We start from the raw sequence: 23,823 nt of genomic DNA, 5'->3' as shown, positions 1-23,823 counted from the left end.
ATGGTAATGCTCGGCCTCACACAAGTTTGAGGACTTCGGAACACATCACTAAACAGGGTTGGACTGTGTTACCCCATCCACCCTACAGCCCTGACCTAGCTCCCTCAGACTTCCACTTGTTTGGGCCATTAAAGGATGCCATTCGCGGAAGACATTTTGAGGATGACGAAGAGGTGATTCGCACAGTGCAGAAATGGCTTCGTGACCAGAACAAGGAGTGGTACCGACAGGGCATACATGTCCTTGTGTCTCGCTGGAGGAAGGCCATAGAACTGGACGGAGATTACGTGGAAAAATAGGGAGTGTAGAAGAAACATCATTCTTTCTTGTGTGTAAGTTTCATTGTGTTCAATAATTGTTGACGAAAAAAATGTGGTGCATTACTTTCTGGGCGACCCTCGTATATAAGAAAAATGTATAGTTTTCTCCTGGAGATGAGATAGTTAAAGATGCAATGGTGCGTTGAGCAAAATTTTTTGGATATAATATATCGATGGATGACTGGAATCAAATTTGGAATACAAATATTAAGATAACTAAAGCAGTGTCTTTTAAAGAGAAGTTATATAAAATGTTCTATAGATGGTATTTAACGCCAGAGAAATTAGCAAAAATGTACTCTGGGTTATCAAATAAGTGTTGGAAATGTAACGAGGTAGAAGGAACTTTTTATCATATGTGGTGGACATGCGAAAAAGCAAGGAAATACTGGAAAATGATACATAGTTGCAAGAGATTGCATTGTGTATTACCATTCAAACCAGAAATATTCCTCCTAAATGTGACATCAGAAATTAAAGACCAATGTAAGAAACACCTTATTGCACATATTGTTACAGCGGCAAGAATATTGTTTGCGTAAAAATGGAAATCCACAGATGTGCCAACTAGAGAAAATTTAATAGACAAAATTTATGAAGTAGCAGAAATGGAAGTTTTAACAGAAAGAATGAAAGAGAGAGATTTAGATAGAGTAAGAAAATATTGGAAGTTTTTTAATGATTGGATAGATAATTTTAGTTAAACAATATTGAGTGTTTCGCTAAATTTAATTTTTTATATTGATAAATATGATAGCCTTTGTATTGATGATTAGTGTTTTTTTTTGTTAACTGAATGATGAATGTTGGAAGCTAGGGCCAATATCCTTATGTGTAACCTGTGTTGTACCTACCCTAAGTAAAACCTATTTCCTTATTTCCTTTCCTGTATCTGTAATAAATAATATATATATAAATTTAAGAACCACTGCCTAGCCTATTAGAGAATATAGAAAGAGCAATGGAGGTGGGGCTTTAGTTGAAGCTTAGATTTAACAGTGTGCTTCTGAACATATGCAGAATGCAGTTCAGCACTGAGTAATGGCAGAGCACCCTTATACATTAACAGTTAAGAGACTGGGCATCGAGGTCAAAGGCATCCAGGCAAGCAATCTTGGCAAATATATTTTTTTTTCCACACAATCTTGCTGAATGTGTAGATTAGCAATGAGGTTTTTGATGAGCTAAATGCTTTCCCTGCGATGCTATGAATGCACTTAGCCTTTTTGGGTCAAATAAACAACTTCTGCTCCTTAAATTCCAAGATATTGATTATCATCCTCCCTAGTCTAACTACCATTTATATAGGTGCAGCTTCATTGAAGTCATGGGACCACATCAGCATTAAGTGGTCTATAAACCACCCCTTAAGGCTTGCTTTTCAGTCAGATATTATAGCTTTCGACCACAGTGCTGTCCATCTTTCAACATTCTTCAGATGATCTGATACCTGGAATTGAGAACTACAATCTCACAATGGTAACAGTGCCACCTAGTGGCTCTTTATCATAACCAACATTTCAATTTCACCCAAATTCACTATAAATCAAAGATAGTCTTTTTTTAAAAAAAGTTTCCTTCTAGGCTTAAAAACCACAAGGGAGTATAGTATATATATATTGGAAACCAAAATCATAAAACACAATACATTTTCAATTTAAAAACACAACCTACAGGGCTTTCTACACGACAGATATATGAAACATTTCCCATGTTTTGGAACAGAGTAATCTATTTTAGAGAAAATTCACCCAAGGCAAATTTTGATCAGTGTCATTCAGTGCAACCCAGGAGTGTTTCGTAGTATCGCTATAGCAACAGGAGAGCCCAGAGGCAAGGAGAATATTGGCAAGCTGACTCATTCAAAAAGATCAATAAAAAGCATGAACAAACTGGAAAAAAGTTGCTTTTATTGAAAAATTCAATGTATTATAATAACTATTTTTATACAATGAGTTGAGTTTATGTCCACTCTGACCTGTGTAATGGTGGAAGGGGAGAAGAGAGAAGGCATGAAAATAGGGCAGCCTGAGACAAGAACTGTTGGCATGCCAACAAGTGAAAATTCGCTCTCCTCCAGTTTCATCCCTTGCACTCAGTGGTCTCCATCAGTACTGAAAGCCACTGGGAAACAGGACTGCTTCCTTCTCAATGCTTGACTTCCAAGCTATTCGTACTACTTTCATCTTAACTGCACCAGCTTTCCACTTGCCATTCCAAAAGGTTTCATGTTTTGCAAGAGACTAGGTTGTCTTTCTTCCAACTGTCTGACCCATCTACTTAGAAGAAAAAGTTCACATTTGGGCATGCAGAAAATGTAAGGGCAATCCAGATTCTCTAGCTGTAACTTGCTGTCCTTTTTCTAGGCCCATAACAATTTTCACTGCAACCTCCCATTGAAGAGATTAGCAGGCTGAGAACACTCCAACACTGAATAGTCCTTGGGCCTGATGCTTGAGCCCTAGAAGTCCAGCTGAGTCTCCATTTATTCAGTGTCCACTGAGCCAGGCTACATACAGCAAGAATCGATATGCAGGCGTCTTAAAAGTTCAGCGGCTAATATGAAATTGTTCCCTTATTGTAACAAAACAAAAACAAGCCACCAAGTACTGTTAGTAAATATAGGCATGTTTGGTACTCAAAAAAACGGTACTCAAGACTGGTCTTGGTGCAGCGCACAGCTACATTAGGTCAGTGGCTTTGTCTTGCACGTTGTACTCCTTTTTCTTTGAAAGACTCCAGCTGATTAAGGATAACAGCAGAATGCCAAGTATTTTGTAGCTCACTTGGAGACCCAAGTATCTGTGAAAAAAAGCATGAAAATGACAACATGAAACTCCAACTCAACAAATCTTCAAACGGACTGGTCCAAGCAGACTGGTTCAGGTTCTCAGTTATGCAAATGGAAATGCAGTAAGGCCTAGCTGAGAGGGACTGGATTTCTGGGTCTTCTAAGAGACTTAGGACAACTTCACACATGCATGTTTATTGCTCAGCATTTATGTGAAAGAGGCATTCTGGACTTACATGTCTATATTTTTCTTGAGGGAAGTGGAATGGTTTGTGTGAGAAAAGCCTCCTTCTCTGGGGCCAGGAAAGTAGATTTCAATATATTGCACGGAGGAGGTGGAATCTCTTTTCTTGTTCACCAGACACCAAAAACTGAAAAGGCTACTGCAGTGTTGGCACCAATAAGAACCACCAACTTAAACCTACTACCACCTGCAAAAACAGTTTCTAAGGAACTAAAATCAGAAGTTTGCCCTCCCCTAAAAAGTCAGTCCCAATAAACTAAGAGTTTACTGAAGTTGTGGAGAGAGAATTAGAGAGGAGCAGATTCTTATGCTAGCCTTCCTCCCTAAATATAAGCAAAGACAGAATCATGTGAGGAAGTGGCATCCATTAAGGCCTGATTGCCCCCGCTTTCCTCACAACAAAAATTCATGGCCATATCCAGAGCATGATACTCAATCGTCAAGAACTGCTTAGGGATCTTACAAAGCCAGATGGCTCTGAAATCTACTACATCTTTGTAGGGATAGTACCTCAAAATGGCCCAGTTTGCAGGCAGAGTGACCTGGAGTGCTTAGATTTGCAAAGGTAGAGCCCTGCTGGAGCCTGTTTTGCTTAGACAGATTTGCAAAGGTAGAGCCCTGCTGGAGCCTGCCTCCCACAAAGAAGGCAGGAAGTTATCTGGGGATCAAGAGGAGAAATCCTTTATCTCATTCAACTCAAAGCCTGCCTTCCCAGGTCTACCAAAGTGTTCTTTTCTCCTTATTAACTGCTTTCCTCCCCTAAAGGAAAGAACAGCCACTGCAAATTTAATGCTTGAGGCAGAGGTTTCTAGATATCCCTTCCAATGCAATCATTTTCAGCAGGGATGGTTCATGCATTTGGTGGGTAATCAGCAATGCACATACATGTGCAAACCAAGAGGATACATTTGCAGATGTATCATACAAAGGACAGCATTCTTCTAAGACAGTGAAAACAAGGATGGAGGATCCTTTCTGTCATGTGATCTGCTGCCTCTACTACTGAAGAACAATTACTGCAGACTGCAAGGATTCCGAGAGGTCAGTGCAGGGGGAATTCCTGGTGTGGACCAAGAACTGCATTACTGCTGGAAGTCCTTACAAAATTTTTTTGTAAAAAAAAAAAAAAAATTCAAAACTCAGCCATTCAAGATGATGCCGAAGTGTGTTTATCATATGGCCTCAGGAGCTCTAATAATTGGTTCTACCACAGAAAGTTCTGTGGTTCTACCACAGTACAAGAATTCAATAGTTCTCAGGTTCATCTGTTTATTTTTAAAAATTACAGCCTTAAACCCAGCATGATGCAGCTGAACACGTGGGCTGCCAGAGAAGAGCTCTGGGAGGAAGTGGGGAAGACACGCAGATTCAGGTCAAAACCAGCCAGGTCTGACCAATGGTCATCTACAGGGATAATTACATCAACATGCTCCAAAAGGAAACAGACCAAACAAAGCCCCATTATGAATGACCCAAACAAAGCCCCTGCTGACCCTTCACCCCACAAGGCTCCTGGTTTTATTTCTGTTTTGTGCAATTGAAATGAAAAAATATATATATTTTAAAGGCAACAGACTTCTATGAAAGGATTTTTTATGTAGCACAAGATTCTAATGCACAAGGCCCTTGGACAAATCACTTTTTCTCAGCCTAATCTACATTGCAAGGTTATTGTGAGGAAAAAATGGGATAAGCATATAAGGAGTGGGATACTAATGTGTTAAATACAGGTGATACACTGCATAGGTAAGTTACCTGTGGCGGAGGAAGTCGAGGTTATAGTAAGCACAGGATTTGTTGTTGTTGCACTTTTTCCACCACCAGATGCATGAGGTGTCAATGAGGAAGCCAAATAGGGCAGGAGCGGGCAACCAGGCTTGAAGACAAAACAGAAAATGGGTGAGGATCAGTGGCGTCGCTGGGGGGGTGCGGGCCACCCTGGGTGACGCGCACAGGGGGTGACGTACACTGGGGGGGGTGACACGCTAAAATTGCAGTAGTTAGAAGTAATACCATCATGTTATATACCATTGGATGTGGAATTTCCAGCAGAATGCAATGCAAAAAACCAGAGTGAAATATCTCCTTTCTATCAAACGTTATGGCCAAAAAACTGGAGAACAAAAATGCATTAAGCCCTATGGAAAGTGAAACTGAGCCGTATCGCACGTTTACTTGTGAGTAGGCAACCTTGCCTTAGTCTGTCGGAAAGGGCCAGCTGAGAGGAATCCAACGACATCAGAATGGTCCTGATCCAATGAATGCAGTCCCCAAAAACACCTGAGAAGGAAGTCCCTCCCTCCAAGCAGACGAATGTATTGAGCGCTATGGAAAGCAAAACTAAGCCTCATAGTTGCGTTTACTCACGAGTAAGCAAACATGCCTTGGCTGGTGGTCAGGTCAGGCAAAGGGGAATGTGAAGCCACCAGAATGGTCCTGATCTGATGGAACTGGAGCTCAACAAATGCTCCAGAAGGCAGCCCCCCCCCCACTAAAAAGGATCAAAACAGAGGCTTCAGCTGATATGGTGAACTTTTTTGAGACTTGCAAAGCCAGGATCCTGACAGTGATCTGGTTTAAACAGAAGTTCTTAAATTGAACTGGGCACTGGGTAGGGCTGAAAACCTTACTGATTTTGGAGGGGGTGTGTGTTATTGCAGGCAGGCTACAGAGGAAATTCACTTGGTGGACCAGGGTTGGCTTCTGCTTATTTAATTATTTGTTTTACTTTAATCATTTATACTTATTTATTTTAATTTGCCTGATGATGTCACTTCCACCATGACATCACCTCTGGTGGTCTTGGACAGATTGTCATTCTAAAAAGTGGGTCCTAGTGCTAAAAGTTTGAGAACTGCTGCAATAAGGTGTTAGTAAGTTGACACTCTGGGGAGTGTGTGTGTGACACCACTAGTGACCAAAATCACTAAAATCACAATTTGGAAGAATAATGCCATCATGTTATATATCAATCAATGCGTAATTTCATGAAGAATGTGTTCTATCTTTGTTCTATCAAAAGGTACAGCCAAAAAGCCAGTGGGGGTGGAGTGATGGTATATCACCATGCCTACCACCTGTGGTGTTGCCCCGCCCACTGCATGGGGGGTGTGATGTGCTGGCATCCCGTACTGGGTGATGCAAACCCTAGTGACGCCACTGGTGAGGATGTCAAAGGTTCCACACGGTTGGCCAAGCACAGCCCACATCACCTATAAAAAAGCCTCACAGGACTGTCTGATGTAGGGCTTCCTTTTGTCAGGCCTTCATCCAAGCCAAAGCTCAGGTCCTGATTTGGGATGTGACATACCAGATGCAATGTCAAACATTCATTTGTATTCAGATACAGTAATTCGTTTAATTAAAAGTATGTGTGATTCATTTAAAACACACAGCCATGTGATATTTTTCTTCCTATTTCAATCCTGCATATTGCTAATTTCAACTTCCTTCAACTCAGTTCAGAACTGGCCTCAGGAAAACAATCTAGGGTCCCCCTCAATTTGTTTTGAGCCCAGTTCCAAAAGTTGGGTCCCTTCATCCTCTGTCTTGAGCATGATAGGATCTGAATCCCTCCATCCGTCTTGCAAGTACCCCAATCTCACACCACTACTCCCTTTCCTTTCGCTGTACCTGGTCTTAGGGCCTCCCTTCCTTACTGGCACCTTAAATGCTACCATGGCAGCACCCTGTGTACCAAGGACCACTGAAAATTGTGTTTGCTCCAATTCCAGCTCTACTTCCTTTGGCCTGAGTCTTGTATATACAGCCATAGAAGGGCAGAGAAGTGACCTGCCCCTGAGTACATGTTGATCTAGGCAGCAATTTACAATTCATTCCCTCTCCCTTCCACATATTAGTCAAGCCTTTGTGTGTGTGAGAAGGTACTGAGCAAAGGACTGAATGCTGTGCTTTAAAAGAGACAGGCTGGAAAAAGGACAGAGAGCTGATATAAGTGTTTAAATCCTCCCCCCCCCCCCATCCTCTCTTTCCATTTTGTCTTGCTCACACACAATGTGGACTACACATTTCTAGCTTGCCAATTGGTAAATCCATGGCAGCACTGAAAAAATGGACACAGAGTCAGGCAGGCACTCACCAAGCAATCTCATCAACAAGAACTGGATTCCAATGGCAAAGGACTTTTCCTCATAGTTCACCACCCTGTACAGGACAAAAGCATAATGTATCTGATATGCAAGACATTGGGCTCAAAGGCCAGTTATGCCTATAGGAAAAAGTTAAGAAGCAGCATGATGACTATAAGCCCTTTTAAGATGTTCAAGGGCTTATGTATCTCTAATGTGTGTGTGTGGGGGGTGGGGAGTGGATAAGCAGCAGGCTCCACTCCCACTGCACATGCATTCTGTTGGATGTCTGCAATATGCCTGTGTGCATGTTTGTATGTGCACCAGCACCACTCCCTCTGTTCAGGAATCTTTCATCTGAACGTGCTTCATTTGTTGAATGTGAACTAGAGCATCTGTGGAAAGCATGTGTGGCTGAACAATAAAGGGTGGGGGTAGAGTCTGTCGCTCTACATATGTTCAGGCCCCCCCCCCGTCCTCAACATGCCTTGCAGATGTGTTGTGCAAGAAAGTGATGTTCATATACCACTTTCACATAGTAAAGCTGAAAAGGACCACTAAAGAACATCAAGTAACATCAAGGAGGACCTTTTGAGTGGTGATGGTTCAAAATACTCTTCCCACTGAGGCCAGCTGGAACCCACGTCTGGAGAGGCATATAGGATTTCTCTGTTTTAGTGAAGCTGCAGATGATCTGTAATGTTTATAGTTCTTGTGATTTTGTTGCTCTGTGCAAACTCAAGTCACCATTTTGCAGTGAAAATGTTGAGAAATAAATAAATCTAAAAGTGGGTAGATCCCCCTGGCCTAAACAGAAAGATGGGCTTTCTCATAGACACCAGTAGCAATCAGTCTTGTCACAGAGGTCACTTATTATGACTACAAAAATCTGCACCCTTCCACTGCTTACCGTAACACCATCATGTATACAGGGTTGTGACTCAGGCAGGCAATCATTGCTGCAAATGAGATGAGAAATATAACAGGCAGCAGCAGATGGGCACAGCTGATTGGGCAGGATCCAGTCTTTGCTGAGGACAGTCCAGTCTTGATACAGGAACAGTTTCTATAGATCTGGTTGGAACAGCAGAAGAGAAAGCCAAATACATTCCAGAGCATCCATCATGCTAGGAGGACCCTTCCTGGTTCTAACAGCCCGAGGTCTTTCCTGGCCAATACAGGTACTTTGTTTGGCTGTCAGAGGCTACTGGGTTGTGGGAGGAAGTTAGGGTAGATTAGATGGTGTGGAGTCCCACTGCAGCAGTGCCACTTCATTCATGTGCAATGCTTTTGAACTTGTAAACTCCTTGGGCAGGAGGTCTGGTCTAGAGGGTTGAGCCTCCATTTGCCTGAAGATAACATCCGAAGGTCGCCGGTTCGAGGCCACCGGCACTGTGCGACCTTGAAGCAGCTGACAAGCTGAGACGAGCTATTCCATCTGCTCTGAGCATGGGAGGATGGAGGCCAGAATGTGCGACCAGATCAAGAAGGAAACATCTGAATGTTGAGGTTTCTTGAAAGATAGAAACCTTTCAAATTGTAAAAATCCCTACGGGGATTTAAATTGCCTGCCTACGTAAACCGCCTTGAATAAAGTCTAAGGAGAAATAGGAGGACCAAGAAAGGCAGTATAGAAATACCTGTATTATTATTATTATTATTAATTATTATTATTCAATAGTGGCCCAACCCATCCTGAAAGTTTGGGATCTGTATCAGTCATATAAGGTGTAGGGGCCCACCCTTGGAGGGGCCTGGAGCAGGCTTGTTCCACCCCCAGGGAGGCCTCAGATTGGCTGGAAGGGGTTCCAGTACCCTTGTCCTCCTCCTTAGCAGAGCTGCCACACCTGGCTTGGGAGCAGGAGCTGTTCACCTCACAGCTCCCTGCTTTACACTGCCTGCCTCTCATCCCTGGCTTTCCTGTTTTATGGAGCAAGCCCTCCCCCTATTTGGCCCCTCTCCTTCCTCCAGGTGGGGCAAAAAAGGGCTTTCCTGTTCCTGGCTTGTTTCCTTCTGTGTTCCTTGTTTGCCCTGCCAGCCCCCTCTGTCTGGTTGGGGTGCGCCAACCTTCTTTGCCCCCCTCAAGGGCAGGGAAGCCTCCCCACCCTGGGCATGGGGTGCCTGCTCCAGGGTAAGTTGTGGGTCAGGGCATCTGGGAGGGGCCCCGACATAAGGTTAGACATATGGGTAAAATAATTAGAAAAGGAGATGCTAATACAAGTGCTCACTCTCCCTCAGTTAGCTTCAGTCACAAAAGCAGCTAGCTTAAATATGAAATGGTTTTATAGGGTGGCCAAAAGATGCTCACATGCCTCTGTCTGCATGTGATAATATCACTAACCTCTTATGTCAGTGCTTTCCAGCACTGGCGTAGCAGTGCCAATGAGCCTTGTGCTGCATCATGCAGTTGGGTGTCACTTATGGAGGCCTCCTCAAAGTAAAGGAATGTTTGTTCCCTTACCTCAGAGCTGCACTGCCCTTATGTCAGTGCTGATATAAGGGGTTAGGACTGCACCCTAATATTAACAAAAGGGCCATTTAGACTAATCTTAGGGACTCGTGGAGCTATCCGTCATTGCGGTGGTGGCTTGAGATACTTCAAGGCTGCATGTCTTCTAGTTGTGGTGACCTAGGGATGACATCATCACTGACCACAGAAGAACACACACTTTGGCCTCATTCAACCATGTTCCCTACACTGATGGAGCATCCCTATCTCAGAATCACTTACCAGCACTATTAGAACTCTATGGATTCCAAGTTTGAGCCCATAAAGAAAACTAGTGGTCAGGGATGGGCAAGTCCAGCATAGCTTGACTCAAGTCAAGTCAAAAGTCTCCACCCCCCATGACTCAACTCGAAAACAAGTCCTAACAGGTGGATTTTCTGAGTCGTCCAGAGCAGTTTCGCGACACAAGAAGACTCAAGTGTCAAGTCTTTCCCTTTAAAAACCCAGGCACAGCTCCATGGAAAAAACCAGGCCTGCTGCCAGGCTGTGTGTGCGTGCTTTGGAATTGTCTTTAAACACTCTCCTGTTGTCCCCACCCATCCCCTATGGAAGACAGCAGTGCAGATTGTGCTGGTTAGTTCCCTCCATTCGATACCACCCCAGCCACGATGAAACCCAGCCCCCTTCACATCAAGGGCATGGGTGGACCTACAGGGAGGGAGGATCCATCCCAGCTCAGCAAAGCAGGAGGGGACGGGGGTAGCACAAGCAATTGAGCGAGGGGACAGAAGTGGTCATGGGCAGGCAGGGCACTTGCCCGGAGCAGCTGGGAGGCTAGCTTATGATCCACCCACTCCTCCTGTGCAACTCTACTCCTTGGCCCCATGGTACACCTGATGCAGCCTCACGGCATAGCAGTTGAAAACCGCTGCCCTAGCTGTTTGTGGGCAACTTGAGTTGTCTAAACCCATGGTGACTCCCGAGTCAGGAGCCCCAGACTCAAGTGTTTTTCCAAATCTTTGATACGTGTGACTCAAGTCTGCATGAGTCAGCAGTCAGTCACTCTGACTTGAGTGACTTGATTTGAGCTCCCATCCCTACTAGTGGTTACTAAATATGTCCACACCCTCCTACCAGCCCAGTAAGCTTGCATCGATACACTTACAGGAAATTTAGATGTGGAAGAATTTCTGACAAACTCAGTACAGCCAGCATGGCAGGGTGAGAGGTATTCCACATTGTCTTCTCCACAGACTGGGTGGAAGAGGTAATCTGAACAGGAGCAATTTTTGTTGCACTGATGCTGTGCTGTGGAACTTGATGTACTGCCAGAAAAAAAACAGATAAAATGAAATTAAATAGGATGGGTGAAAGAGACTTTCTTGAACACATTGGATGATTAACCTTCATTTCCTAGTCTCTGTTTTTGTTGGGTTCTTGCCATCCAGAGACCTGGCCTGTTGCCTATGACTTGCCCTTCCAGGGAATCTCTGAGGTTTCCAGTGAACTTGGTCATAATTATTACGCACATGTATGAGCAAACAAACACTGGCACACTATGGGTGGAAAATCATTTGACACCTGCAGAAGACGTCTAACTGAGCTAAGCCCTTTAGGGGAAACCACAGAACAAGGTGGAAGATAGCAAAAACCCAGTCCAAATTCTAGGTGCAAGAGATAATCCAAAGTTAAAATTATGTTAGATACAGGGACAAGACAAATTCTTGAAAGATAAGACTGTCTGTGGCTACAGGTCACTATGGTTATATGCTTCCTCCAGGTTCAGAGGTACTATAGCTTGAATACCAGTTGCTGAAGAGCAAAACTGGGTGATGACCACTATCCTCCTTTCCTGCTGATGGACTTTGTGAGCTTCACCTGGTCTCTCTCTAACAATCAGCCAGACAGGGCAATAAACCAAACAATCCTTCTGAGCAGCTTCTATAACTCCTATACGATGTTATATTCTATTCCAGGGGTGCCCAAACCCTGGCCTGGGGGCCACTTGCTGCCCTCAGGGACTTCCAATCTGGCTCTTGGGGAGCCCCCAGTCTCCAATGAGCTTCTAGCCCTCCGAAGACTTGCTGGAGCCCGTGCTGGCCCAATGCAACTGCTCTCAGCATGAGGACAACTGTTTGACCTCTTGCATGAACTGTGGGATGAGGGCTCCCTCCACTACTTGCTGTTTTATGTCTGTGATACAGCAATGGCAGCTAAGGAAAGACTGGTCTTGCTTTGTGCAAGGCTTTTTATAGGCCTTAAGCTACTGCAAGACCTTCATTCATTCATATAAGCTCCATATCTAATATATTCATTTATGTAAATTTATTCAAATTTTAAATGTAAATTAATTCTTTTTTCCCTGGCCCCGACACAGTGTCAGGGAGATGATGTGGCCCTCCTGCCAAAATGTTTGGACACCCCTGTTCTATTTTATAACACCTAAAGATTCTATAAGTACAGAAAAACACCCCAACTTCTGTCCCAACATGGGCCTTGGCTCCAGCCAGTGGCCCTAGGGTCAAACAGTAGCTTAAACAGTGTCACTATATGGTAGTGGCTAAATGGCCAAGACTGAATTTAGATACATTCCCAACCCCCTCATATACTCCATAAAATACTTCTGTAAATATATACAGTTTTATTTAGGAATTTAACTTTCAGAGAAATACATAAGAACAAAGTCAGGCACTTAAACTCTAACAAAACATAGACAGTACACAGCAGTCTTAAAATAATAAAAAGTTAACTCCTAACTCTCACCCAAAGGTTATACTTACAACTCAAGATCAGAGCTTCAGCCTGCCTTCTCAGGTGTTGCCTGGCAGGCATCCATCTCAAGGAGGAGTAAAGCCCTCTTTCTCACTAAAGGGGTGGTTCTTTATACTTTAACTAGCCTTCAGTAGCCTATCAAGAGCCGGACCACCCAAGCAGTCTAGAACAGCACACATTAGTGTGCCACAAATGGCCCACAGGTGTGCCTTGGGAGTTTGGAGTAGGGTCATGTATTAGTAGGGTCATTGGGGGATGAAAGCCCCCCCACCAGCAGTATGGTGTCCCTTGTCAATTGTCAAAAACTGATAATATACCTTGACAATTTTAGCACATTGTCAATGTGCCATGAAATGAAAAAAGGTTGAAAATCAATGCTCTAGAACAGGGGTCTCCAAACTTTTTGGCCAGAGGGCTGCATCAAATATCTGGTGTGGCGTGGAGGGCCAGAAAAAAAATTTAAAAATAAAATTTAAATAAATAAATTGGAGATGGAACTTAGATGAGTGAATAAATGAATGAATGGGATTATTCATTCAACCTCTCTGGCCCTCAGAACACCCTCCAGACACAATCAGAGCACAGTTCTGGTCATGTTCAGTTGAGTGGGCCAGAGGCTTTCAGGGGACAAGAGGTTGGTCACAGGCTGGAAAGAAGCTTGCTGTGGGCCGCATCTGGCCGGGATTTGGAGACCCCTGCTCTAGAAGGTCACATGGTTGCTCACTACCTGCTCAAGGAAAATTAACCTTTTCTTGCCACAGACTTCCTAGGGGCATCTGGCTGATTAATGTGGGAAACAGAGTGTAGACTAGACAGGCCTTCAATCTGATCCAGTAGGGCCCTTCTTATGTTCCTATGCAAGATACTGAGCACTGCAGAGCAACTGTACAGAGCAACTGTGCATTGCATTGTACAGAGCAATGACTCACTGTGGCCCATACCAACTATCTTGACTCATAACAGATCACCCAGACTTCAAATACAGATCTTGGACTGACCCCCAACAAAGACTTTGTAACAGAAGAGATCAAGTACTGAAGCTTGAACCAGCCTCATCGTGCATGCGAAACCTGTTCTTTACAACTGAGCTGTCAAACATTTTTTGAAATATCATGGAAACTATTTTATAAAACTGTGAGTTTTGTCTGGAGCAAACTGGCACCAGAGACATATCTGTGAAGTTACAAGACTTCCATTATGCTCCATGTTCTAAGTGTCCTTCAACAGAAGAGCAGAGGTCAAGATGTTACTTTCATGCTTCGAGCCCCTTGGCAAAGGCTTTACATGTCTCAGTATATGCAAGAACATAAAATCAGTTCTAGGGGATCAGTTCAAAAGTTTGTTAATCAGTATCCATTTTCCCCACAGTGGCCAGACAGTGGAAAGCCTGCAAGCAAGCCCAGTGAGAGGGCTGGAAGAAGGAGCCCTCTGATTGGTATGTGGTGGCATGCAGTCTATGAAGAAGCTTCCTTTTAGCCATCATGGCCAAAATACATTTATCTAATCCCACTTTGTATAACTTGATGCATTGTGCAAATCTCCACTTTGTTAAGAAAAAATCCATCAGAAATAGAATGTAGCAGCTGATGGATTTTTACAATGCAAGTATGGCAAACTTCCTGTTCAATCTATGGGCTCCCACAGTCCTAGTTTAGCACTGGAATGTGCAATTTGGAGCATAGGAAGCATCCCTGGAAAATCTATTTTCCTTGTTTGGGGGGGGTTGTCCCTTTGTTCTGAAAATGAGTAACCTGAACTATGATTGATGCTGTCAGCTGTGTGAACCAGCACAACAACAACGAAGCTGACCATCCCTTTGTGAGGAGAGACAGAAAAACACCTGAATTGCAAAGGGAAGGTTTCAAGGAGGACAGAGTAGAGGGACATACAGATCCAACTTTGTTATACACAGATTTTTTATACAGGGATTTGACTCAACACGAATGGCCACTGCAAATAAGAAGGAATGTGCTGATCCCTGGAGAAGGGAAAAATGCATCCCTTTGAAAACACAGTTTAAAAAAAAACTATTTTTCTTCTCTCATAGAGAGACACCCATACAAGTGATCATTCCATTCTTCAGTTGAGCCAGACAAAGGCAGGGAATCCTTTGCATTTCTAATTGCTACCTCTCTACAACAGTAAGAAAAGCTGTTTTCAAACCACAGTTGTAAAGGGACACACTTTTAAATCTTTTTAACTGCTTTTATTAACACATTTAACACATTTAAGCTGCTTTTATTTAACAGCAGGGAGTCCCAGAATCAAACCCCTGCAGATGTTGAGGCAAGACCTTTTTCCATTAGGAGCAATGGAGGGGTAAGAAACCTGGAAGTGGGTCTTTAAATCTATTTTTCCAGTGTTTTTTTATCCATGGATTTTTTTTATCCACTAGGGGTTCCTGAACAGAACAAACATTCCCTTAACAAGGGGCTGTACTGAGGCTGTACCAGTGCTGGAATGTTGGTTAGGACTGCTCCCTAAGAACTTAAGATGAGTCCTGTTGGATCAGACTAAAGGCTTATCTGGTATAGTGACCAACATCTCACAGTGGTCAACAATGTTCTGAGCAGCCCACAAGCCAGAGATGAAGGCATACCTCCTCACACTCTTGTTCCTGAGCAAAATACTGCAGTTGAAGCTGGAGCCATAGTGACTAGCAGCCATTGATAGACTTGTCTCAATGGCTGTAAAAAGCCAACTAATGTTCAGATGGCTAGTGGCGATCATACAGCTAGTGGGAACCATTATGGACAATGAAATAAATAAATACCATCAGCACTGCTTCCCCCATGGCCTGGGACCACAGTATGGTTCCTAATCTCCTGCCATGGTCCCAGTCTAGGTACTTAGTGGCTGCTAATTACCAAACAAAAAAGTTGCCACTGGTTCATTGGAAACTTTTTTCCTCTTGTTAAAAATAGTGCAAATGGGGGGAGTCCAATCTAGATCAGAACTACAGCAGGGGAATAGAATTAAAGTTTCTTACAATGCAATGTGATCTCAATCTGGATATTTATTCAGTTACAAAGCAGCTCAGTGCTGAAAGGACAGGTTTGGGGATAGGTTTGGGGGACAGGTTTGGGAAAAGAGTGGAGCAGAAAGAAAAGGGAAGAGATTCAGAATGGAAGACTGGGAGAAAGATTAGGAAATCTCAGTATCACAAGAACTTAGATCCTAAATTCTAGTTTTCTGCAGAGCACTGAATTAAATACAGGGTGAACCAAAATAGGTGGACAGTAGGTGGAATAGGGTTTGTGTTAGGGTTATACTATAACGATGGTGTTCGTTATAACTATGTGTTATATTAAATTATATTTAATTGTATTAGTAAATATAACTGTATATGTAATCTCAGAATATAACTATATGTAATCCAAAATAAATGTTATCATTTACTGTCCACCTACTTTTGGTTTACCCTGTATATTACCTGGATGGATGAATTCCAGTCACTTTCCCTGTGGGGCAGCCCATGAAGAAAAGAGGGAGGCAGAGGAGCAGGGACAGAAGCAGCACACAGTTGGAGAACCGTGGAATGGCTTTGAGGGATAAACTGAAACGCTTCATGATGATGCCTCCAAAGAGCATTCCCAGGGCACCTGCAGGCAGATTCACAGACCCTGGAAGGGAGAAAGAGGCACTGATCATCAACAAAGGGAGAGCGTGCTCCACAACTCTTTCAGCAGGCGAACAAAGCCAACCTTACAATGAGAATAGATGACAATGTGAACCCTTCTGCCTGACAAGGATATGATTGTCATATCATACTGTTAATAATAATAATAATAATAATAATAATAATAATAATTTGTCATGCGACTGTGAAGAAGGAGAGACCAGAGCTCCTGTTTTATCCCAAGCTGACAGGAGCATGGAGATTCATGGAACCTTTCCTCCATCTGCCTCACTGAAGAGCACTTAGCTAGTATATAATGATGCCGATTTAGCCTGCCGTGGTTCAGAAGAACCATGCTGGTCAATCAGAGCAGAATTGGGTTTAATGACTTCACCCAACAATGCTGATCTGTTAGTGGGACAGTCATATCAATGCATCTTCAAAAAGAATGCCCTTTGGGAGGAAAGGGGAAGCACTTCAGGCTGATTCATATCTGGAATGTGCAAAAATGCCGGACCATCGCCCACACAGGCTCTGCCAAACTATGGTGCTAGAGATAGCAACTTCTTTTTTAAAAAACATTTCAAGGACAATGGAAAGTGGAAAGTATGGCTCAGATTCCCCTCAAAACCTTTAAAGATTTGCCAAGTCAAAGTCTGTCCTGACTCCTGAATAACTTTGAGTGCCTAGTGTGGTGGGGAAGTTTGATAATTTGATAATTTGATAATTGTCGGTAAATCTGTTTAAGCACAGAGTCACTGTCCATCTCTCACCAATGAGGAAGTTTGCATAGGAGGAGCTGGCCCCATATTGCTTCTCCAAGAATTTGTTGAGGAAGGTGGAAAGGCCAGCAATGACAGACGAGAAGCAGCACTGGGCTAAAACCAATAATACGAACAGTGGATTGAGGAGCAGGTTTAGGAAGCCATGAGGGAACTCTGAAAGCAAAAACAAGATGAAAGGTTACTCAGAATAAGGGCCTCATCAGCAACATATACAACAATTAATAGGCTTTCAAGTATTTGATGAATTATTCCCCCAGTCTACTAAAAATACTGGTTATGTGAGAACTATATGAAAGTTTGAGACATATGGGGAGGCAGGGCTGACCAAGTTGCTAGGGAGGGTAATTCATTCATTCCTGATGGAGGGGGTGCTGCCAGTAATGTTGGAAATGACTGTGGTTTACACTCTGCTTGAAGAGTCCTACCTGGATTCCATCAAGCTGGATAATTACTGGCCAGTCTCAAATCAACTGTTTATGGGCAAAGTTACTGAGTGGGCAGTGGCATATAAGATCCAGAGGGTCCTGGATAAAATGGATTATCTGGACTCCTTTCAATCCTGCTTCAGATCATGCTTTGGGACAGAAACAGCCTTGGTCACTCTGGTGGACAATCTACACCAGGGACTGTATAGGGGGAGTGTATTCCTGTTTGTCTTGCTGAACCTCTCACCAGCTTTCAGTATCATCACCCATAGTGTCCTTTGGGTCAGTTGATCAGCTTAGGACTTGAGGGCACTCTTTTGCCATGGTTCCAGTCCTTCCTAGCTGGCAGATTCTAGAAAGAGTTACTGGGGCACCTGTGCAGCTGGCTGGCCTCCAGCATGTGGGTGCCAAAGCGTTCTATTTGTCTTCCACACTGTTTAACCCCTACATGAAACTGCTGGGGGAGATCATCTGGAGTTCTGGAGTTGAGTGTCGTTAGAATGCAGAAGACACCCAGCTTTATCCCTCTATCCCCAGGAAGGCTGTTGAAATGCTGGAGCACTGACTGGAGGTGGGTGGTGTCTTAATGAGAGCTAACAAGATGAAATGAAATCTGGACAAAACAAAGTTCTTACTGGAAAACCTATGATACAAGTATTCAATTATCAACCTCCTCTGAATTGGGTTGCACTACAGGAGCAGGCTGGCAACTTGGGAGTTCTCCAGAATTATTAGCTTTTCCTGATTCATCAGGCCAGTGCACAAGCTGCATCCATACTTGAGATGGTTTCCCTAACTACAGTGGTCCATGCCCTGATGACCTCGAGACTTGACTATAGTAACATGCTTTATGTGGGGCTGTCTTTGAAGACTGCCTGTAAACTTCAGTTGGTGCAGAACACAGTGCGCTGAGTGATGGCTGGGGCATGGCAGTTTGACTCTGTTCAGCTTCTGCTCCGATGGCTGCACTAGATGCCAGTTAACTAACTCAGGCACAATTCAATGTGCTGGTTATGATACTTAAATCCCTACATGGTTTGGGACTGAAGTTTCTAAAGAACCACATTCCATATTGACTGGCCACTGTTCCTGGCTGAAGCCAGGTTGGCAGTTTCAAGGTGCAGGACATTTTCAGTAGCAGTGTCACAACTTTGGAACTCCCTCCCATTCAAATTGAGATCTGTGTCCTCCATGTAACCTTCCGGTGAGGGTTTAAGACTTTCTATTCTTTTTGGCTTCTCTATCTCAAGTTGTTCTACAGTTTAGTTGCTGTTTTTGCTTTTGTAGTGAACACCATAAAGAAACTGCTTTTATACTCTGTATTCTTCTGCTTCTTTTGATCATTTTTGTTGTGTTTTAATGGGTTTTTCTGCCTCTACTGTTATGAGCATTTTACTCACTGCTTGTTTTTATTTGTATTGTAATAAGCAATTATGCTTTTTTAGTATCCATTTTTTTTAGTCCATTGTTCTGGGTCTCTTAGGCACTCCATTTATTTGGGAGGAAACATTTTAAAATAAATAAAAAAATCCATAATAGGAGACCAAGAATTTCTAAAAGTTTTTGTCCAGTTTCCCATCTCTCATATATACACACTTGCTCCAACCAGGTGCTGTCCTAGAGAGTCACCTGGCCTGCATCATATTAAGACTAATCCTGGCCTGTGTCTTCCCTCTGAGGATAGGAAGACTTTTTCTTTAGTATGTTAAGACTTTGCCTTATGTCTGAAGTATTTAACAGGTTAGCCGTATAGCTGATTTAAAATATGCCTGGCTGTAATACAAATGTCTTTAGCTCTGGAAAAATCCCTGCTACAAGTTTGTTGGTTGCCCTAGTTTAGGGTTGAAAGCAGGCTAATATTTTAAAATTTCTGTACAATAAAATAAAGTAATATATACAATATGTACACACTTGGACATCTCTGTGATGCTCTAAACCAGGGGTGTCAAACATAAGGCCCGGGGGCCGGATGCGGCCCGCTTAAGCTTTTTATCCGGCCCTCAGGCTTTTAGCTGCTGAGCAGTGCTGAGGTGTTACTGCTAAAAGGCAGCCCTCACGAAAATTGGACTCTCCCATATCTTGAAATATGATAAAGATTTGCGTGTTTTCTCTTCTGCCATTTGTAGTTAATTAATTCCTAAGTGAGAAAAAGTGCTTATTTTTGGTTATGAGTTGTTTAATGACATCACTTCCTGCCTAACGACATCACTTCTGGCCCTCAGCAGGTATCCTGAATGCCATTCGGCCCTCGGTATGAAATGAGTTTGACACCCTGCTCTAAACTGTCACTAACCATTGTTCAAGTGTGTGGAGTTATAGCTTTGAGCCATTTTCCCAAAACAATCCTAGGATGGGAGCAGCTGTTGATGCTAAGAAACCTCATATTTCTCTATCCAGAAGCAAATATTTGTGGTATGGGCCTTACTCAGAAAGATGGAACTTAGAATGAGAATACTTTACTTTTAATAAATTCCAGCATGGATTCTTCCTCTGCCTTTGCCTTCTCTTTCTTCATGATGTCTGCCTCCGATGCTACCTGCTAAGAGGGAATCAGAGAGAATGCTTTGAGTGCACATGGAGGCAGGGATAAGCAATGAGAAACTGTTCTTATTGTCCAAAACATGCAGGTAAGCAAGAGGGTGGATGGGGGTACATCCAGGGATATCTACCTTTGCCTGCCACACACTGACATTCTCCCTCTTTGAATACAATTTTATTTGACTTTGCTACTGCTGAGGTCTTTGTTCTCACTTTACCCAATAGATTTAACAACATTAATGAAAATGAAAGCAGGCTTTGCTCCCTCTAGTCTTTTAAGTGGCTGATATATTTCAGGGGCTACCCCTGGAATCCCTGTGACTTCTACAGAGAATTCCTAAAAAGCCCAAAACTTCTCTCTTGGCAGGATATGCCATCACCATAAAGGGTAACAACTAGGGATATGAATTTGTTTTAAAACAGGAAAAAAGGAAAATAAAATGAAAGTCAAATTTTTTCTTTTCGAACACCTCAAGTAATAAAGGAAAAGGAGGCAACACAATGTAAAACTTTAACATTGCAATTGTTCAATTTAAAAAAAAATTGGGGTTAATTACTGCTTGGACTATTTTCCCCATTTTACTGTGCAATTTTAGGTATGTCTATTCAGAAATAAGTCCCACTGAGTCCTATAACACTTTTTATTTCATGTGATGCTCTATACTTAGCCCCAGAACAAACTGGAATAGAAAAAGAAGCTTCCCTGCCAGAAGCTTCCTTGCCAGAATACCTCAACCAGGATATCGGCGTTGCTAGAAAAGCCCCATGTACTTTTGGCCAGACAGGTAGTTAACTGTACGTGCTTCTTCAACCAAGAGAAGCCTTGCTCAATGGAAATGTCATGCATGGCTGTTGTGCCTGCTGAACCCAACATAGTGGGGGATTCCTCCCCTGCAGAAAGGGGAGGTTTTTCTCCATAGTGATTATGGTAGCACTCAAAAATTCTGCTGAGCTCCAATAAACTAGGATGCTCAAACTGCTTTACAGAAAAAGCAATGAGGGTGTCTTAGCTCAGGCAGCCTGCAAGCTAGGAAGCTGACAAACAAGAGACAGTTCATCACTGGGCAAAAAGCAGATCTAAAGCAGACAGTCACTACCCTCCTCAGCTTTCCAAAAGAAATGTAAAGAGTACTTTCCCCTTAGGCAATGCTGGAAGTTCATGAGAGGAATTCCTCCCCTACCAGGGTTAGCCAATCACTGTAGAACAGGCATGCTGCCACCCACCTGTTCTCACATTTGCCATTCAAAAGGTAAACTTCTCCACCTGAGACTTACCGTCCCTTTTATCATATATCGAGGGAAGAAGAAATAGGGAATGGAGGTGATGAACAATAAACCCGAGGAAATGAGGAGCCCCATCCACCATGCTCCAATCCATCGTGGGTCTCCTGGTTTCAGGTTCACAGTGCCTGTAAGACAACAGTGATGAAAGTCTAGTCAGTTCCTGGTACTGATGCCACTTTCAATGATACTTCCATATAGGCTGCGAACAAAGCCCTCAACTGATGCCCCAGAGGCACCGCATTAGACCCTGAATTCCCCTTAACATCAACTGGATAACTGACCTCAAATATTTCCAGGCTGGGAGTCCATGTCCCCACATGCTCAATCTGATTAACAAGAGCACACTCAGCACAGGATTTCCTGCAAAAAGTGGCAGTACTACCACTCATAGGTTGCACGCTATTTTGGATGGCTGTTGCATTGACTAAGACCAAAATGGGCCAGGGCCTGTTCTGAAGCTACTGTAGAGTCTGGTATCTGGTGTACTGAAAATCTTGCCATTTCTCTAAACTGGAATTACAGTAATGACATATTAAGCACTTAGGGCCATACTGGACAATATGCTTATGATGTGATTGGGGCTAGCATGCTCCATTTTTCTAACATAAGTACTACATACTGGGGAGTGGGATACAGATTGGGGCCATAATGGAGGGGGAGGGCTTTAATCCTTTGTCTCCACTACAGTTCCAATCCAGATCAGGATTCTTTTGCAAAGACACATATGGTTTCTCAATGGGGCTGAGTGGAGGAGCAGAGATTAGCATTAGGAGGGGGAGAGAGACATATACACACAGTGGCAATCATAGAGCCCCATGCTGTGGAAGGCATTTCTTGGAAGTGCAGTCCTTAACCCATTTCTGCCTGGCCCACAGGTGTACACATTTGGTTCTGTTGTGTTTATTAATTACTACTACTACTACTACTACTACTACTACTACTACTACTACTACTATTCGATTTGTATTCTGCCTTTCTTCCTGAAGGGCACCCAAGGCGGTTAACAATAAAGACATTAAAATACATTAAAAATACAGAACAAAAACAACTAAACATTAAAAATAAAAATTAAAAACAAAATACAGAGCAGCAACAAAATATACAGTAAAAAACATTAATTTATAAAAGCAGCCTTTATAAGGCCTCAAAGGCTTTCCTAAATAAAAAGGTCTTCAGGCCCCGCCGGAAGGTTAAGAGCAAGGAAGCTGTCCTCAGTTCAAAGAGGAGGGAATTCCATAATGCAGGTGCCACCACCAAGAAGGAACACTGGGCAGAAATGGCTTAAGGAGACTACAGGGAGACAGCTGGGACATCCTATTCATTTGTGCAATTGCAAAGTTAATTAAATAAACCAATGCATTCCAGCTCTCTTTCCCCTGCAGACGCCTTGTGCCTTTTGAAACTGCTTAAGTAGTGATATGTGCAGACAGGGTGACTGGAAATATTAGCCGCCTTCTTCCTGGAAAGAATCTCCCATCCCATTGTTCCTACACTGGGCAAAGCAATGCTGGCTGAGAGTCAGGCACAAGCTCTGCTACATCTCAGTGGAGCAACAGTTTTAATGAGGCTGCCTTTTGAATCAATACTCTCCAGGGATCCTAGAGAAGAGATGACAAGTCATTCCACAGCCAGAGCGGACATCCTCCAGGCAGGAGGCCTTGGTCAAAGGAGTCAGCACAACACGGGTTGGCATGGAAAGTGTGTCTCTGCATTGTAAATGAGAAGGAATAAACAGCAATCTCCAGACTTTTGCTGCTTCAACCAGACTTCCTGCCTGTCAGGATTAAAAACTGTACCGGCAAAACGAGCCCACACCCCAACAAAACAATGGCACAGCTTCCCTGGACGTGACTGACCCACGTGACATCATCAAGGGGCGACCACGTAGCAGCAATTAAAGTTGCTTGTCTACACAGAGAAGACACCCATTGCAATTTCCTGCTCTTGGCTCTTTTATTTTATGCATTTGTACCATGTGAATACAATTCTGTGAACCTAAGTTACCTAGAAGAAATGAAAGGGAATTCTATAGCACCAAGATGCAAGTTAAAGAAAGCCTCTGGCTAATGAGGATTGTTTGCATTGCACATTCAGGTATGTAACAGAGAAAACTGGCAGAAACACCGATTAATCCAATGCCAACCATTTACTAGTCTTAAACACTACATTAGACATATGCAGGCAATTTGCAAAGTAGCAGAATCAAATCTATTCTTGTGAACCTTCTCTACCAGACAACATATACAACATATCCTGCTACAGATTGGAGAAGGAAACCAGAAAAGTTGGAGAATATGACCTGGTTGTACAGTTTTAGGCAGTTTGCCTACATTCCAGGAGCGCACTCTGTTATAGAACAAAAGGGCATGGGGACTCATCATCTCCATCTCTTATTTTTATGTGGTGGCATAGCTGGAGGGGGGTGGAGCACTCAGGCTGGCAGTGGGGCAGGCGAGCGGCCCCTCCCTTTGGAGCCATTCCTGGCGGAGGGAGCAAAACGGAGCTGTA

The 23,823-nt window shown here is 43.2% G+C and overlaps 1 protein-coding gene across 2 annotated transcripts in view; it reads right to left on the bottom strand.

Moving 5' to 3' along the window:
* Nucleotides 1-2,213: 2,213 nt before the first annotated feature.
* Nucleotides 2,214-23,823, bottom strand: part of SLCO2A1 (solute carrier organic anion transporter family member 2A1) — a 90,596-nt gene continuing 68,986 nt past the window's right edge. The window contains exons 6-14 of one of the 2 annotated variants that reach the window (XM_066621936.1): nt 21,307-21,440; nt 19,954-20,029; nt 17,057-17,221; nt 16,098-16,287; nt 11,058-11,217; nt 8,354-8,517; nt 7,455-7,519; nt 5,111-5,231; nt 2,214-3,122 (exon numbers count right to left, since the gene is read on the bottom strand). In XM_066621936.1, the coding sequence (XP_066478033.1) occupies nt 3,002-3,122; nt 5,111-5,231; nt 7,455-7,519; nt 8,354-8,517; nt 11,058-11,217; nt 16,098-16,287; nt 17,057-17,221; nt 19,954-20,029; nt 21,307-21,440 (1,196 nt within the window). In that variant the 3' untranslated portion in view covers nt 2,214-3,001. Of the gene's footprint in view, nt 3,123-5,110; nt 5,232-7,454; nt 7,520-8,353; nt 8,518-11,057; nt 11,218-16,097; nt 16,288-17,056; nt 17,222-19,953; nt 20,033-21,306; nt 21,441-23,823 lie in introns of both variants that reach the window. The other variant, XM_066621937.1, reaches the window with a different exon arrangement.

This window comes from Tiliqua scincoides, chromosome 3, assembly GCF_035046505.1.
Source record: "Tiliqua scincoides isolate rTilSci1 chromosome 3, rTilSci1.hap2, whole genome shotgun sequence".
NCBI lineage: Eukaryota > Metazoa > Chordata > Lepidosauria > Squamata > Scincidae > Tiliqua > Tiliqua scincoides.
The sequence above is the reverse complement of the archived record's forward strand: the minus strand, read 5'-3'. Positions and strand labels throughout refer to the sequence as shown.